A 15,925-nucleotide genomic window follows, 5' to 3' on the forward strand; every position below is an offset into this window, starting at 1 on the left:
TAAATGAAATGACTGCTAAGGCCTATTTGCACACAGTAGCTTACTCAAGACGGGAATACGTTCTGGCTCCTCCCCACCGCTCTGTGCTGGGAGGAGTGCTCGGAGATACTGAGAACCAGCATTGGTTGAAATATGCCAGGTCCATAGCAAGAATCCACAAAGCACCCATCTTACAGATTAGAACACTGAGGCTCTGAAGCAGAGCATTGCTTGCTCAAGGCTAGTGAGCAGGAACAGCGTCAGGCTCGGTTCTGGCTGAGTCTACCGTTGGGGCTCTCTGCGCCCCCTCTATTCTGGGGAGCTCACACTGTAGGATTCCAAGGAAATATGGCTGGGCCCGGTGGCTTCGGGAGAGGCAATGCTGACAATCAAGGGCAGTGTCTGGGGCCGAAAAGAGAATGGGACAGAGACAGAGGGAGCTCACTGTCACTCTCAAATTCTCCCCTTGAGGGAGGGAGGGAGGAGGCGCCCCGCAGGGGGATCACCCTGGGGAGAGGAAAGGAGGTGGGAAGCCACAAGTGGGCCTCCTCCAGCACAGAGCAGACTGAGGCCCAGAGAAGGGAGGGCACTGGCCCACGCACACACAGCCTGCAGGAGGCAGGAAAGGGGGCCCAGCAGGAGGCCTCACTACCCACCAGGGGCTGTGATGCCTGGTGGACCCCACATTCTCTAGCCTTGTTTCCAGAAGGGCAGTGAGGGTTGGATAGGGCTCCCCGATGCCAAGATCTTGTGGGCCCCAGCCATCTGTGGGACCTCAGCAGCCCCCAACTGGGCTGAGAGCCCCAGAGGGGCAGGGCCAAGGGAAGCTGGAGGGGCTGGGCTGGGCCTTCCCTGCCCAGAGCCAGGCTGACCCATCAGAGACACTTTGCTGCCCCCTGGTGGCTCCAACAGATTCTAATTTCCCCTCCGCTTCCTAAGAGATGCTTCCCAACCGGGAGAGGTGCCCAATTCCAGGACCAGCACCCACCTTCCTTGGGACCCACCAGTGTGTCCATACCAACCTGGAGGTCCCGCTTCCTTCCCCAGGGTCCCATCACCACCAACCGGCACACAAAGAAGGCTGAGGTCCAAGAAATACAGAGTCATATTGAAAATCACAGGGTTTGAGCCTGGCTGGGACACGTGCCCACTAGGACCTTAAGGGGGTTTGGTCACCGTCCTGTGCCTCAGTTTCCCCATCTTTAGAACAGGGATGATATAATGGTTTCTGCTTCATAGTACCTCTGTGATCATTAAAGAAGACAATGAGTAGAAAGTTTCTAGAGGAGTTTCTGGCACATACAGAGCACTTGATAAAGCCTGGTGACATTGTCCTTGCCCCCCCAGCCCGAGCACAGCTGCACAGAATGCCCCCCTCTCCTCCTGGGCAGGTCCGCCAGGCGAGGGAAGCCCTGTCAGGAGTTCAGCATGACCTGTAAGACAGCGGGACTGCTTTAGAGACCCAAGGTTTGAATCCTTGGCTTTATTGCCCAAGCTATGTGATGCAGCGTCCCTTCACCGCAGAGCCAGCCTCAAGGTTGCTGTGCGCCTTCTACGAGCTCATGGACCCAGAAAGACCAGACCAGGTGGAGTTACAAACTCAACTCAGAGTGTTTAATGGCCAGGGCTGCAGGGGAGCCAAGGGAAGCAATTCAGGAGGGCTTCCTGCAGGAGGCAGCTGGCACAGAAGCACGGGCAGCTTCCACGGCCACCCATGAGCACAAGGAGAGAGCTTCAGGCAGCTACAGTGGTGTCCATCCCGGACGAGGAGCCCTCAGCTCTGACCCAGCTGGGCTTTCAGAGCCTGCAGCCCCCCACTATCGACGCTGTTGCCTCCACACACAATGACCACGACCGAGGCCGGGGAGGGGCGCAGGCGGCCCTCGGCCTGGAGTCTCCCCAGGAGGCCTGAGTAGATGACAGCCAAAGCGGCCCCGCAGGCAGGCTCCACCAACATGCGCTCGTCATCTGCCCGGAGCAGGGGAACGGGGTGGATGAGAAGAGAGAAAGGGAGGAAGAAGCACTTAGCGCTCCGCAGCTCTGGGCGCTGCAAACCCACGAAGCCAGCCAGAGAGCTAGCCAGCCGGCTCACAATCCATCATCCGTCTGACCCTCTCTCCATCCATCAATCTGACCATCCATCCCTCCATCCATCCACCTTTCATCTATCTATCCATCCATCCATTCCTCTATCCATCATTTGACTGTCTGTCTGTCCATCCATCAGTGTATCCATCAATCAGCATATCCATCTATCCATCCATCCATTCATCCATCATCCCCTATCCATCATTTGACTGTCTGTCTGTCCATCCATTAGTGTATCCATCAATCAATGTATCCATCCATCCATCTGTCCGTCCATCCATCCATCCATGCATTCATCCATCCATCCCCTATCCATCATTTGACTGTCTGTCCATCCATCAATGTGTCCATTAATCAATGTGTCCATCCATCCATCCATCCGTTATCTACCTTTCCACTCACTCATACATTCACCCATTCATTCAACAAATATTTATTGAGCACCCACTCCCTGCCAGGCCCTATGCTACAAAGGCCCTGGGGTCACAGCAGTAATGAGGACACACCAGGCCTCACGCTCACGGGGTTTACATCTAGCGCTGTAGATGAATGAGAACCAGGCAGCTGTGAACAGTGGACCTGGTGCATGGGAAGTCTCCAACCCAGGCGGGATGAGGGTGGAAGATCAGAGGAGGCGACCTGGAGGAGGTGCCATGAGGACCGAGTAGCCCTGAGTCACATGACATGGACAGGGAGCCGGGAGGGGTGGCCAGCGGGAAGAAGAGCACGTACAAATGTCCGGAGGCTAGAGAGAGCGCCACCCTCCCACCCCCCCACCCCACCCCCCGCTCAGCATGCACTTGGTGCATAATTGCTGTGCACCCAGCCCTGCCATAGGCACTGAGCATACAGTCGAGAGAGAGCACCCAGAGACCCAGGATCTTCATAGGTTCCTGCGCCTGGGGAAGGGGGGGCAAGGCTCCCTCACCCAGGAACTGCTGCACGGCGCTCACAGCTTGGACGTCTTCCACCACCTCGGAGATGATCTCCAGCTCCTGCGTGCACGCCAGGGCCCTCGCGGCCACGGTCTTGGCACCCAGGCTCTTGGCCACGCTGCAGGAGAGGACAGGCAGGGCAGGGAGTGCGGGGTGTGGGGCAGAGCTGGTGAATCCTCGGGCCTCCGCCCCTTATGGACCCAGCCCTCCAAGCCCCAGGGCCCCCTCCCGCCCTGCGATGGGCTGGGGCTCAGCGTGGCAAGAACCCAGCGCAACACTGGCTCAGGGGAGGTGCCCCCAAATGGGGTGTCCCATTTGGTGTCCCAACAAATGTGCACCACGCTCTCCAACTCTATAACCGTGATGGTGGCCTCCCTTGCACAGACCCCAGAAAGCCAAGCATGGAAACAGATTTGTTTGCATCTTGTTCATTAATAATTATTTATCGTGTCTATACGATACCTTCTACTGACTATCTACCAGGTGATAGATGCATGTGTTTTCTGTTTTAATTCTCGTAATCCCCCTTCGAGTTAGAAATTTATGAGCTCCATTTTACAAGTGAGGAAACTGAGAGGCTCAGGGAGGTTAAGGAATTAGCTCAAGGACACACAGCAAGTCAGTAGCAGAAAGTGGATTCAAATCCAGGCAGTCTGGCTCCAGGGTCCATGCTGTTCTATCTCTGTGCTTGGGATCGCCCACCTACTGGTACCTTCCTGAGCTGGGCCGTGTTTCAGGCCCGGGAGAGCCTTTGGAGAGCCCATCAGAACTGGCTCTGAGCCCCGAGGGGCCCAGTGTGCAGACTCGGGAGCCAGGCTGCTTGGTGTCAAACCTGGGCCCCACACTAGGAGTGGGACTTCGTGAAGGTCACTGCCCCTCCCCAAGCCTCAGCTTCCTTGGTCTGAAAAATGGAGGTAACGCCAGTCCCTGGTTCCTGAGATTGTGATGGGGGTGGAGTTAAAACGTTCCAAGTGCCTGGAAGAGAGCCTGGTATGTAGAAAGTTCTACAGAAGGGTTGGTGGTGGCTATTACCATCGCTGTTACTAAGACCAAAGGCAATGCCAGCAGCCAGAGAGAAACAGACTCATAACTACAGACGAGCTCATTAATGGTTGTCAGAGGGGAGGGGGCTGGTGGGGCTGGCTGAAGCAGGTGAAGAGGATGAAGAGGTATAAACGTTCAGTTATAAAATTAATAAGCCACGGGGATGAGAAGTCCAGCACAGGGAATAGTTCATAATATGGTCATGGCTTTGTGTGGTGACCGGTGGCGACTCCACGTATGGGGTGAGCACAGCCAGAATGTACGGGATTCCAAGATCACTGTGCGGTACGCCTGAAATGAATGATATTATGGGTCAACTATAAACTTCAATTATAAATACATAAATAAGAACAAAGTCTGGGAGGGAAAACAGAATGAAGTAGATAAGTAGAGGGAGACCATTGGGAGGGCACCCTCCCTGAGAGGGGGTTGTGGGGCCAGTCTCTCTGGGGTGAGAGATCCCAGCTGAAAGGAGGGAAGGGGAGTGGGGAGAACGTTGCAGGCAGAGGAAAGAGCATGCACAGAGGTTGGTGGTAGGAAAGAGCGTGACCCATCCAAGGGGCTGGTAGACCGGCCAGTGGGTCTGAGAGAAGTCTGGATCTGGGCCCGAGAGCCGGGGGAAGGCATCGACGGGTGTAAGCGGGGGGTAAAGAATCCCGTAGGTTGGTGGCAGAGGAAGGACGCACTGCCCTGGCGGTAGACAAAGGACTCAACACAGCAAGGACGCTCAGCAGTGCCACTCGTAGGGACGCAGCCCAGAGACACATTCATCCACACGCAGATGCCCATACAAGTGTTTGTAGCGGCTCGACTCGTCATAGCCCAAAACACAAACAGCCCAAACGTCCAGCCACTGAGGGATGGATAAACACGATGGCCCGGGGATGGAGGAGGACTGTGACAGCCATCCGGGGGAGCACTAATGCCCTGGGGTGGGGACAAGGGCAGGACAGGGGCTGGAGTCCAGAGGGAGAGTGGACAGAACTCAGCAAGGTGACTGCCGGGTGGGTCCGGTCAGAGCACCCAGATGGATAGCGGTGTCATTTACAAAAACGGCAGGTCCATGGACTTTACTTAGTGCTCCGCCGCGCCAGGCTCTGGAAGGTGCTAGGGACTTAAGAGCTGAATAGCCAGTCCCCGTCCTCAGGGCCCTCGTTCCCAACTAGGGGCCCAGACCAGCCCATCCACGAGCTCCTTCACAGCTGAAGAGTGACACAGAGTGTCTTCGGGGTCTTTAGAGACGGGAGGCAACTGCCCAGCTGAGCCTTGGAGGATTCGTCCATGTCAGAGGGACTGGTATTTCAGGGGGGAAGGGACAGGAAAGGTTCAGAAGTTAGAGGCACAAGTAATTTTCTGGGAAAGGTGGTGCAGAGACGCTGGAGGGAGGGTGGCATCAGAAAGCAGTAGAGATGGTACCAGAAAGACATTAAAAAGATTCCTGTGTCCAGATAGAATTCTCCTTGAAGCAAGGACTGTTTCTCTAACTGGCCAGCCAGAACCTTGTACACAATAGGTGCTTAATAAAGATGACTTAACAGCCTGTCCTGATTTTAGCCACCTTTCTGTCATACACCACGATATCCTAAGTTCCAGCACCTAATGGGTGTTTAATAAAATATGGGCAGCGCTGATATCTGTAGAGGGTTGAGTAGTGTCTCCCCCCACATTCACAACCATACAGAACCTCAGAATGTGCCCTGATTTGGAAATAGGGTCTTTGCAGTTGGAATTGGTTAAGATAAGGTCAGGCTGGATGAAGCCGGAACCTAAAGTCAATGACTAGTGCCCTTCCTAGAGGAGGACAGACACACAGAGAAAAGGTCTTATGAAGACAGAGGCAGAATGAGGTGTCTACAAGCCAAGGAACACTGAAGATTGTCAACCACCACCAGAAGCTGGAAGAGGCGAGGAAGGATGCTCCTGCCCTAGGGCCTTCAGAGGGGGTGGGGCCCTGCCAGCACCTTGACGTCACACCTGTAGCTTCCAGGGCTAGGACAGAATGCATTTCTGCTCTTTTAAGCCACCTAGTTCGTGGTCATCTCTATGGCAGCCCTAGGAAATGAACACAGCATCTGTGGGGATCCTAGTGCTGCTGCTGCTGATGAAGGATATAAGATGAGGCAAGGTCTGGAGGCTGGCCACTCTCTATTAGTTAGTTAGTTGGTTCATAAGAACTTTTCCTCAGTTGAATTAAAATCAGTTACATAAAGCAACAAGAAGCCCTTGTTCATTCTTGTATCATTCTCTAATGATAATTGCAGAAGAAAATGAAACTATGTTCATGATATATAATATGAACTAGAAAAATAGAATTTAGGAATGATACGATCCAAACTTTAAAAAATAGATATCAATTCATTCATTCTTTTCACAAACATCTGTTGAGCACCTATTCTGTGCCAGGCACATTTCACTTGTATGCATCTATGTGTGCACAGGGGAAAAAACAAAGCCTGGGAAAATGTAACCCTATTGTTCATCTTTGGATGGTGGAATGGAAGGTGCCACTTTGTTTTCTGTTGCTTATCGCTTGCCTACATTTTCTAATTTACCTGCAACACACTTAAACTGCTTTTGTAATGATACGGACCAATGAAATCTGTTTCATTAATAAAACTTAAATGAATCCTATCAATCATCTACTTTTCTGACATTGCCTTTCGAGATCCACATTACTGTGGTTGAAGTCCTAGGGTGAAGTTGAGCCTCTTGGGTACCCCCTACATCCAGTGGTTGGGACTGAGAGGCCCTAGGACAGCAACACCCCCACCCTCCAGCCCCCTACAAATGCCCCCAGCCCACACCTACCTAGTGATGTCTGGCAGCGTGACTAGCCTGCCCGCCTTGATGGCTGCATTGAAACAGTGTGCCCCTTGGGTCTCCACAGCGATGATGGGCACATGCTGCCAGCCCACCTCTGCCAGGCCAGCCGACACCCCAGCCAGGAGACCTCCGCCCCCTACTGCCAGCACCAGGGCCCCCGGTGGGGTCCCCAATGCTGCCTTCAGCTCTCGCACCAGGCTGGCATGGCCTTCCCTGGGGGAAGGAGAAAGCAGGGTGAGAAAGGCCCCCATTCCCAAAGACTGATGTATACACAACTGTCCTCATCTCCACCCCAATTCCCAACCACAGCAAGGGCAGCAGAGACCCTGTAACACTTAGCTCACTCAGCTTTCATCCATTCAATTTATTCACTCACTCATTCTTTCCCCTCCATCAACCTCCCAGCCATGTTCTCGTATTATCCCATTTAACCCCCTCCACAGCCTTGGAAAGAGGCAGCATTAGTGTGTGTGCTTAAGAGGGGACCAGCATATCACATGGCATCAGTTAAGTTTTGGGCCTGGGACCCGATGTCTTGGCCACTTACTAGCTGTGTGATGTCGGGCAAGTTCCTTGACCCCTCTGTGCCTGTGGAATGGACATAAAACACCCACCTCTAGGGCTCAGAGGAGGAGCCAATGGATTAAATGCATCCCAAAGTACACTCAATAAATAGGATTGATTACTGCCATTTCCATTGTACACATGCAGAAACTGAGGCACGGGGAGGAGAGATACTTTGTAGTCACACAACTCACAAGTGACAGAAGCAGGGTCTGAACCCCAATGTGCCTGGTTCCCAAGCCTGTTCTCCTCTCTAGGCCTCAGTTTCCCCTTCTGTCCAATAGAAGGATCCCAACTCAGTGAGGGTCTGGGCTCTGAGCTCCACGGGGGAGGGCAGCAAACTTACCAGATAAGGGGGTGGTCAAATGGAGGGACGTTCACCCACCCATCCCTCTTGGCCAACTCTTGCGCCTTCAGACTGGCCTCGTCCCAGACCTAAAGAGAAACCGAGGGCCTCAGGAGCCCCAGGAGTCGGACCGCTCTAGAGGTCAGAGCAGAGCCTGAGGTCTCCTGCATGGCCCCAGGGTCTGGCAGGCTGGGGAGAACCCCAAGGGTGAGACCAGAGTTGGGGTGGGCCCCGCAGCCTCCTGGGACAAAGGCGGAGGCTTCCGGGTGGATAAACAAAATGAAACAGCGATATCCCTGGTGGTGGGCACCTTTCATTATTGCGGTGGTCTCACCATCAGAAATGATGCCACCATCATCTTTCTTTTTACTTTTCGTCTCATCAGATGGCAAACATTTTTAAATGAATAATTCCAAGTGTTAGGGAGGCTATAAAAAGATGGACACACTCCTGGTCCATCAGCTCCTGTTTCTCCTGGGTTCACGCAGGCGAAGTCTTCTCAGGGTAAGTGGAGGCAGGAGGTCCCAGGCCTGAATATACATCCTGCCTCACTCCCACCCCTCAGCTCAGCCATCCTAAGAGAAGACTGGGCTCCAGGCACAGTTCATCAGAAAGAGAAAGAAAAAAGCAGGGAGATCCCATCTCCTAGGGGTGAGGTGCGGGTAGAAGGGGAACAGCCCACTCCAGCTGGCTTCTCCTTCCTGGGGTCCTTACCTTTCCGGTCAGCTGAACCTCAGCCCCCTCCCCCTGCAGCCTCCTCACCACCTGCGGGGAGGTGCCCTCCGGGAGCACGATGGTGGCTGGGATACCCAGCTTCCGCGCGGCATAAGCAGCAGCAATGCCTGCGTTGCCCCCTGTGGAAGCAATAGAAGGGCGTGCAGTGGGCAGTGTTGTCTTAGCCAGTTAATACACTTTCCTCCGTCCCCCTCCATTTTCCTTTGTGGGTCACTCCTTCCCGGCATTCATACGCCCCACCTTTGAGTCCTCTTTCTGGTCCCAGAGGTGGATATGTGATCTAGATGGACTCAATCAGAGAACTCAAGCCCCTAACCCACGACTGGTTCAGGGATGAGTACATGATCCAAGCTGGGTGGAAAAGACCAATTATGGGTTGAGGAGAACCATCAAGAAGGGGGTGCTTCCTTTTTACTAGGCTGATAGGGTGATAGGAGGCAAGCCTAGAACTCCTGATGGCCATCTTGCTGCTAGGAAGTCTGTGTGAAAATAGAGCTAGTACAGAGAAAAGACAAGTCAAGGGAAGGAGAGCTCCTGGATCCAGCTGTACCTGAAAGCCCCTTATCCCAAGAATTTTCAGTTCTTGGGGCCTGTAGTTTAAACCTGAATGAACTGGGTTTTTGTCACTTCTACCCTGAGTCCTGAATTATGGGAAGAGGGTTGGGAGAGAACATATGAAGTGGCCATCTGACCATGACCTCGATGGGGCTGGACCTTTAAGAGGAACCTGATCCCTGGATATCTACTGCAGCTCCAACCAGCTCTTCCACCCCCCACCCCCACAGTCCTGAGGACCCAGCCCTGAGGGTCACCTGAGGAGCACACCAGGTGTCTGCATCCCTTCTTGGCCATCTGGGAAGAGAAGGAAGGGGGTTGGGGACTGAGCCAACCAGATGTCATAGAGCTTGTGTGGGACGGAGTTAGTCCCTCCCCAGCCCACCCCAACACGCCTCGCCCCTCATCCTGCCCCACCCATCTGTACAAGTCCACTTCTCCCCTCCTGCCCTCACCCCCAGGCAGCCGGCATCCATCCCCTTCCTCCTCTGTCCCGAACCATCTCACTTCTCCCCACCTGCCAACACCTCACCTCCTGGCAGAAATGCCCAATGCCCCGGATCTTGAAGGAGCCGGCTGGCTGCACATTCTCACACTTGAGGAAGACCGTCATGCCTGCCACCTGGGAAAGCGCCCAGCTCTCCAGCAGAGGCGTGACGGTGTGGAAGGGCTCAGCCCTAGCATAGCCTGTCAGAGAGCTCTCCATTCCAGCAACCACCGGGAGGCCTGCAGGAGAGCACGGAGGCCATAGCCCAGCAGCTCTTGCAAGAGTCCCATTCCCCAGGACACGGGAGGGGTAGATGGAGAGGAGCCTCAGCTGGGCTCCTTAGCCTTATCTGGCTGCCAAGCTGTGAGACTCCAGGCAAGTATCTGCTCCTCCCCAGCCTCAGTTTCCCCATCTGGACAAAAAGGTTTGGACACGGGACCCTTTCATTCTGTAACTGTGGCTGCCCACAAGGCTGGGGGTACAGAAGGTGGCCAATACATTGTGATGAATGAATGGGCATGGGAGAATTCATTCATTCATTCTCCATTGATGCATGCATGCAAAAATAAAAAAGCCTTTTATTGAGCACCTACTATGTGCCCGGTGGTTCCAGGTTTTGGAGCGCACAGGTCAGAGGCAGCCCCTGCTTCGCCAGAGCTCACTTTCTAGTTGGGGAGAGAGAATCACACAATTTCAAACAGGGGCGACGGGGGCAGGAGGCAGTGTTTTAGCAAGAACGGACAGAAATGGTCTCTCAAGAGAGAAAAACTTTTTAAGAACTTGTATTATGGAGAATTTAAACACAGCAAAATATCAAGAATTGTATGATGAACGCCTGGAGTAGCCCGTCACTCAGCTCACGCAAGTGCTCGTTGCCGGCCTTGTTCCAGCCACGCCTGCACCCCCCCCCGAACTATGGGGTTTTTTCCCTCCGTTATTCTATTATATTTTCTCCTTATACTACTTCACCTGTAAACACTTCAGCACAGATCTCTAAAAGCAAAGAACTCTTTTAAACAATATAGTCACATGGTTTCACAACTGTATACATTTGTGCAAACTCACTGAATTCTTACTCAAAGTGGACTAATTTTTTTTTGAGAGAGAGAGTGACAGCGAGCAGGGGGAGGGGCTGAGGGAGAGGAAGAGACAGAGACTCTTAAGCAGGGAGCCTCGATCTCACCACACTGAGATCATGACCTGAGCCGAAATCAAGAATCAGATGCTTGACCGACTGAGCCACCCAGGTGCCCCGGGCCAATTTTATTTTATGGAAATCATATCTCAATGGTGCTAATTTTTTAAAAAACATCATCACAATACCATTATCACATGTAAAGATATTAATAATCATCTCTCAATATCATCAAATATCTGGTAATTTCTCACCTTTCCAGTCGTCTCATTAAATGGGATAAATGGTTGGTTTTGTGGTCAGTGATTTGGGGTTTCTAACAGTTTGAATCAGGATGCAAATCGGATCTGTGAGTATTGGGTTGGCTGAGAGCGCTTTGAATTCTCTTTCCATCTGCAAGTTCTCCAAGGGGAATGTTCGAGATGAGAGACAGCAGGGAGCCCAGGGAAAAGCATTCCTGCAGACGGAACAGCAGGTGGAAGCACCTTGAGGGAGAAATGAATTTGGGGTGTTGCCGGTGTGGGAAGGGACTGGATGCAGGAGGTGAGCAAGGAGAGGTGGGCAGGGACTTGGTGAACCTTCTAGCCCAAGGTGAGGAGCTGGGATGTTACTCTAATTCTACTTGCAGCGAGAAGCCATCGGGAGGTTTTAAGCAAAGGCACAGTTAGTAAAAGAACCCGTGGGAAAACACAAGAAACAGAAAGGGAGGAAATAAGAGGGCAGAAATAGAGAGGTTTTTGTTTTTATTTTAAAGATTTTATTTATTTATTCGACAGAGATAGAGACAGCCAGCGAGAGAGGGAACACAAGCAGGAGGAGTGGGAGAGGAAGAAGCAGGCTCATAGCGGAGGAGCCTGATGTGGGGCTCGATCCCATAACGCCAGGATCACGCCCTGAGCCAAAGGCAGACGCTTAACTGCTGTGCCACTCAGGCGCCCCAGAGAGAGTTTTTTTTAAGAAGCAAATGCAACCCCTCTTTTTTCTTTCAGGCAGAAAAGCATTGAGCCAAGCCCTGCAGTTCCACTTCTGGCCAGTAGGAGGAGCACTGCAGCCTCCCCCACCCTCCAGGGCCCAAGCTTCTTGCTCACCCTTACTTAGTCACAGCTATGCCCCCCTGTCCCCCGCTCCACCAGAGGGTTCCAGGTCTCCTGTCTCTGGATTTGGCCCCAGGGCCCTTGTTGGGATGGCCCTGGGATTCCCCAGGCTGGGCAGAGTCTGAGCCACCTCCACCCAGTTCCATCGGGGCACTGGGTATGGCACTAAGGGAGAGGGACTGGTGGGTCACCCAAACTCAGCATACCTCAGCCTGGGCCTCACCTCGGCTCTGGGCTTAGGGGTCAGTCAGAGACCAAAGTTAGCAACCAGCTCTGTATGCCTAGCTGTGACCCAAACAAGTGTCTCAACTTCTCTGTGCCACGTTCCCTTCTGCTCTACTCTGCCAGACATCAGGTGAGTCCTCTAGAGGCATCATCCCTCTGGGGCCTTCTAACCATGTGGCATGCTTACCCTTTCTCTCGCATGTCTATAGGATACCTGCGAGGTGCAGGCCCTGACCTAGGAACTGGGGATGCCATGGTGAGCAAGACAGACATCTCCTCTTGGAGCTGATGGGGAGATCAGCATTTGACAAGTAACTGTGTAGACAAACAAAATAATCAAAAATGATGAAAACTACTAAAGAAAGCACACATACAGGGAGCCTTAAAGAGAACAAGGACACCTATTGTGGATACAGAGGTCAGGAAAAGCCTTTTGCGGGAAATGGCCATTAAAACTGAGACCTGAAAAATGAGAATGAACTAACCACACAACAAAGTGGGAGAAGGGCCTGGGCATCACGGAATCACTGTGCGGACACAGTGAGGCCACATAGTGAAGGCATCAACTCCACACCTGGCATAAATAACAGCTAATAGTTCTGCGGGACCTACTGCCAGCCAGGGACCGTGCTAAGAACCTCATATGGCATCTCATATAACATTACGACAACCCGGAGATAGGTTTGCTTATTAGCTCCATTTTATAGACCATGAAACTGAGGCCCAGAGAGGTTAAGTAACCTGTCCAAGGTCACACAGCTGGAAATGGCACGGCCAGGATTCAAACTCAGGCAGTGCACTTTGGCATCTGTGCTCTTAGCACCGTGCCATACTTTCTCTACTAGGTGGTGATGATGGTGATGATGATGATGGTAATGATGGGAGTGGTGGTGGTGGTGGTGATGGTTAAAGGTGTGAGCATTTCATACTTAATTGCCAGTTGTCCTTAGGAGCCAAATGCTCCCAGCTCCATCCCCAGGCTCCCCCAACGGCCCACAGGAGAACAGCAGGCTTGTCAAATGAACAGCCTTATCAAGCCCAGATGCCCATAAGGGTGCAGGCCTCCCAGACTAAGGTCTAGGGCCAAGGTGAGACCGTGGGCTGGGGACACATGGCTCCCACAGCATGTGGCCACCACTGAGGCTGAGGTGGGAGCCCTGGGCCCTCTCTGCTGTGGAGCGATACAGTGGGAAGCCTGGGGCTTCGGTTCAGGTCCCAGAAAACAATGACCGTGGCCACGTCACCTTTCCTCACTGGGCCTCACCCACTGCCTCTGTGAATTGGGCCCAAGTAAAGACTGTTTCTGCCGCCTTTTCCCTCAGGCTTTTCCAGAGGCCACCTGGCAACACTCCCAGCCAAATCCCTGATGCCAGGGCTGGGAACCTTAGCTGGAATACCGCTCAGTTCCACCCCTCTGGCAAGTGGGACCTGCTCCCCAGCCATCAGTCCGTGGCACCCAGCCTTCTCCTCCAAGGCGGACTAGACCACAGAGCACCCTGAGTTAAATCAGTGTTCCTGGGAGGGTTTCGCACCCATATCTTCTCACTTTCTGTCCACTCAACCTGGACCTTGCCCCCAGAACCTTCCGGACTACCCTACACTCACATTCACACATGCACACAAAGCCCCAGAGGCACCATTTGGGCCCCAGGCCCCTTACCTGCCTGTCGAACAGTCCCCAGACTCAGCTTGGCTCCAGCCTGCGGCCCACCAGCCTGCCCGCACCAGCTCTTCCCAGCTTCCCGCAACTTCCTGTGGCCTTGGCCCCTCCTCCCACGTTAAAGGGACAGCTCCCTCTGGAGGAAGAAAGGGGACAAGATCAAGTTTCACGGCCTCCCTGTGCGCTGTCCATGGTCCCATTTGACAGATGAAGGTGCAGGCTCGGAGAGGGAGACTCACTTGGCCAAGGCCACCCAGCCACCGAGAGACACCCTGGACCACCTCTTCTGTGACACAGACATGACCAAATCTTCCTACTCCGAATCCAGGGCTTGCCCTGAGTGCCAAGCCTTGACCCCTGACCACTGTCTGGGTCAGCTTAGGTCAAAGGACAAAGACACAATTGTTACCTGCCACTTGAGAAGACATCATTTTTTTCTGAAGCACCTCCTCACTTCTGATATTTTACACCCAACAAAGGAAGCCAAACAATTATTTATTACTCAAATGAATGCCTCTGACCGTTCCTTCGTTCAACAACTATTTATTGAACACTTACTCTGTGTCAAGCCCTGGGACTTTAGTCTCCAACAGTACAGCATGTCCCCTGTTCTCATGAAGTCCCGAGCAGCTGCAATCAGTGTTCTCGGATGTGGTCAGGCAGAGGTGGGGCAGGGTGGTGGACATCCAGAGCCTTGCCTGGCCCCACGGGGCTGGGAAAGCTTCTTGGAGGAAAGCAGGTCTGGGGCTGGAGATGTGGGCAAGGACCAGAGTCCGCAGGGATGTCTGTGCCATTCCAGAGTCTGGACCTTGCCCAGGAATGCTAGGGAGCCATAGAAGGCTGTAGGCAGAGGAATAACATGACCAGATTTACATTGTCACCATCTCACTGGGTGAAACTGAGCTAGTCACATCCATCTCTGAGCCTCAGTTTCCCTATATACAAAATGGGAGGTGAGCTCCAGGAAGCACCTGGCAGCCAAGATAGTCTTTGCCCTTCTAGGACTGTGCGGGACCTCCCCAGGGTTGATGATTAACTCCTGACTGCTTGGGGTCAAGTCGAGCTGCTTGGCCATGATTCTTGATGAGGACTCTAGCAGCTTCATAGCCATCCTCCCATTAAACATGGACTCATCCTTGTCAGGTGTCCTGTCCTGGACTGGGCCTTGGGGACAGACAGGTGGCAAAACCCAGTTCATACCCTGAGGTGGCCTCTGGACTAGAGGGGAGAGGAAGCCATCCGATTCAGTGACAATTTTACCACTCCCAGGAAGACAGAGAACAGAGGGTCCTCATAGGGCAGCTGGGTTGGGGTGGAATCAGGGAGGGCTTCCTGGAGGAGTGGGGCCTTAGCACACAGCTCAGACTTGGACAAGAAACATAACAGCTCTTGGGGCGCCTGGGTGGCACAGCGGTTGGGCACCTGCCTTCGGCTCAGGGCGTGATCCCGGCGTTGTGGGATCGAGCCCCACATCAGGCTCCTCCACTGTGAGCCTGCTTCTTCCTCTCCCACTCCCCCTGCTTGTGTTCCCTCTCTCACTGGCTATCTCTGTTAAATAAATAAATAAAATGTTTAAAAAAAAAAAAGAAACATGACAGCTCTTGAACAACGTGGATTTGAACTATACAGGTCCATTTATATGTGGATTTTTTTACAGCACGGGACTGTAAATGTATTTTCTCTTTCTTACAATTTTCTTGATAATATTTTCTTTTCTCTAGCTTACTTTATTGTAAGAATTCAGTATAAAATACATATAGCCCACAAAATGCATGTTAATCTACTTTCTGTTATTGGTAAGATTTCTGGTCAACAACAGGCTTTTAGGAATTAAGTTTCGAGGGAGTCAAAAGTCATACGCAAATTTTTAACTTCATGAGGGGAGCTGCACCCTTAACTTCCGTGTTGTTCAAGGGTCAACTGTACCTGATACCAAATCCATAATTTCATAATATTATTTCATATTGCATAATCCATAATCATACAATCCATATTTCATAACATTATTGCTTAGGAAGAAGCTAAGGCGGGAATTGATGCTTCAAATGGAATCTGTTTTTGTTTTTTTGGTTTTTAAAAAAATATTAAGTAGTAGCCACAGCAGTGGTACTAGTTTCTGGCACGAAGAGTCAGTCTGTCTAATAGTTAGAACACAGATCATAAGGCCAGGTTTTAACACAAGAAACAGCTCTGCCACTCACTGGCTGTGTAAACTTGGGTAAGTCCTTTAACCTCTCTGCGCCTTGTTTCCTCAA

The 15,925-nt window shown here is 52.4% G+C and overlaps 1 protein-coding gene across 12 annotated transcripts in view; it reads right to left on the reverse strand.

Annotated features, from left to right (window-relative positions):
* SDSL (serine dehydratase like) overlaps positions 1-15,925 on the reverse strand; it is a 37,898-nt gene that overhangs the window by 14,636 nt on the left and 7,337 nt on the right. For 3 of the 12 annotated variants that reach the window (XM_044389883.3, XM_044389884.3, XM_044389882.3), the window contains exons 2-11: positions 13,671-13,806; positions 12,198-12,325; positions 10,946-11,176; positions 10,150-10,221; positions 9,602-9,795; positions 9,327-9,366; positions 8,494-8,633; positions 7,780-7,868; positions 6,855-7,082; positions 2,996-3,120 (exon numbers count right to left, since the gene is read on the reverse strand). In XM_044389883.3, the coding sequence (XP_044245818.2) occupies positions 2,996-3,120; positions 6,855-7,082; positions 7,780-7,868; positions 8,494-8,633; positions 9,327-9,366; positions 9,602-9,775 (796 nt within the window). In that variant the 5' untranslated portion in view covers positions 9,776-9,795; positions 10,150-10,221; positions 10,946-11,176; positions 12,198-12,325; positions 13,671-13,806. Of the gene's footprint in view, positions 1-1,566; positions 3,121-6,854; positions 7,083-7,779; positions 7,869-8,493; positions 8,634-9,326; positions 9,367-9,601; positions 9,796-10,149; positions 10,222-10,945; positions 11,177-12,197; positions 12,326-13,670; positions 13,807-14,228; positions 14,631-15,925 lie in introns of those variants that run through there. The other 9 variants (XM_044389877.3, XM_057305699.1, XM_057305700.1 and 6 more) reach the window with 9 other exon arrangements.

The sequence above is a fragment of the Ursus arctos genome, unplaced genomic scaffold (assembly GCF_023065955.2).
Source record: "Ursus arctos isolate Adak ecotype North America unplaced genomic scaffold, UrsArc2.0 scaffold_34, whole genome shotgun sequence".
NCBI classification, from domain to species: domain Eukaryota; kingdom Metazoa; phylum Chordata; class Mammalia; order Carnivora; family Ursidae; genus Ursus; species Ursus arctos.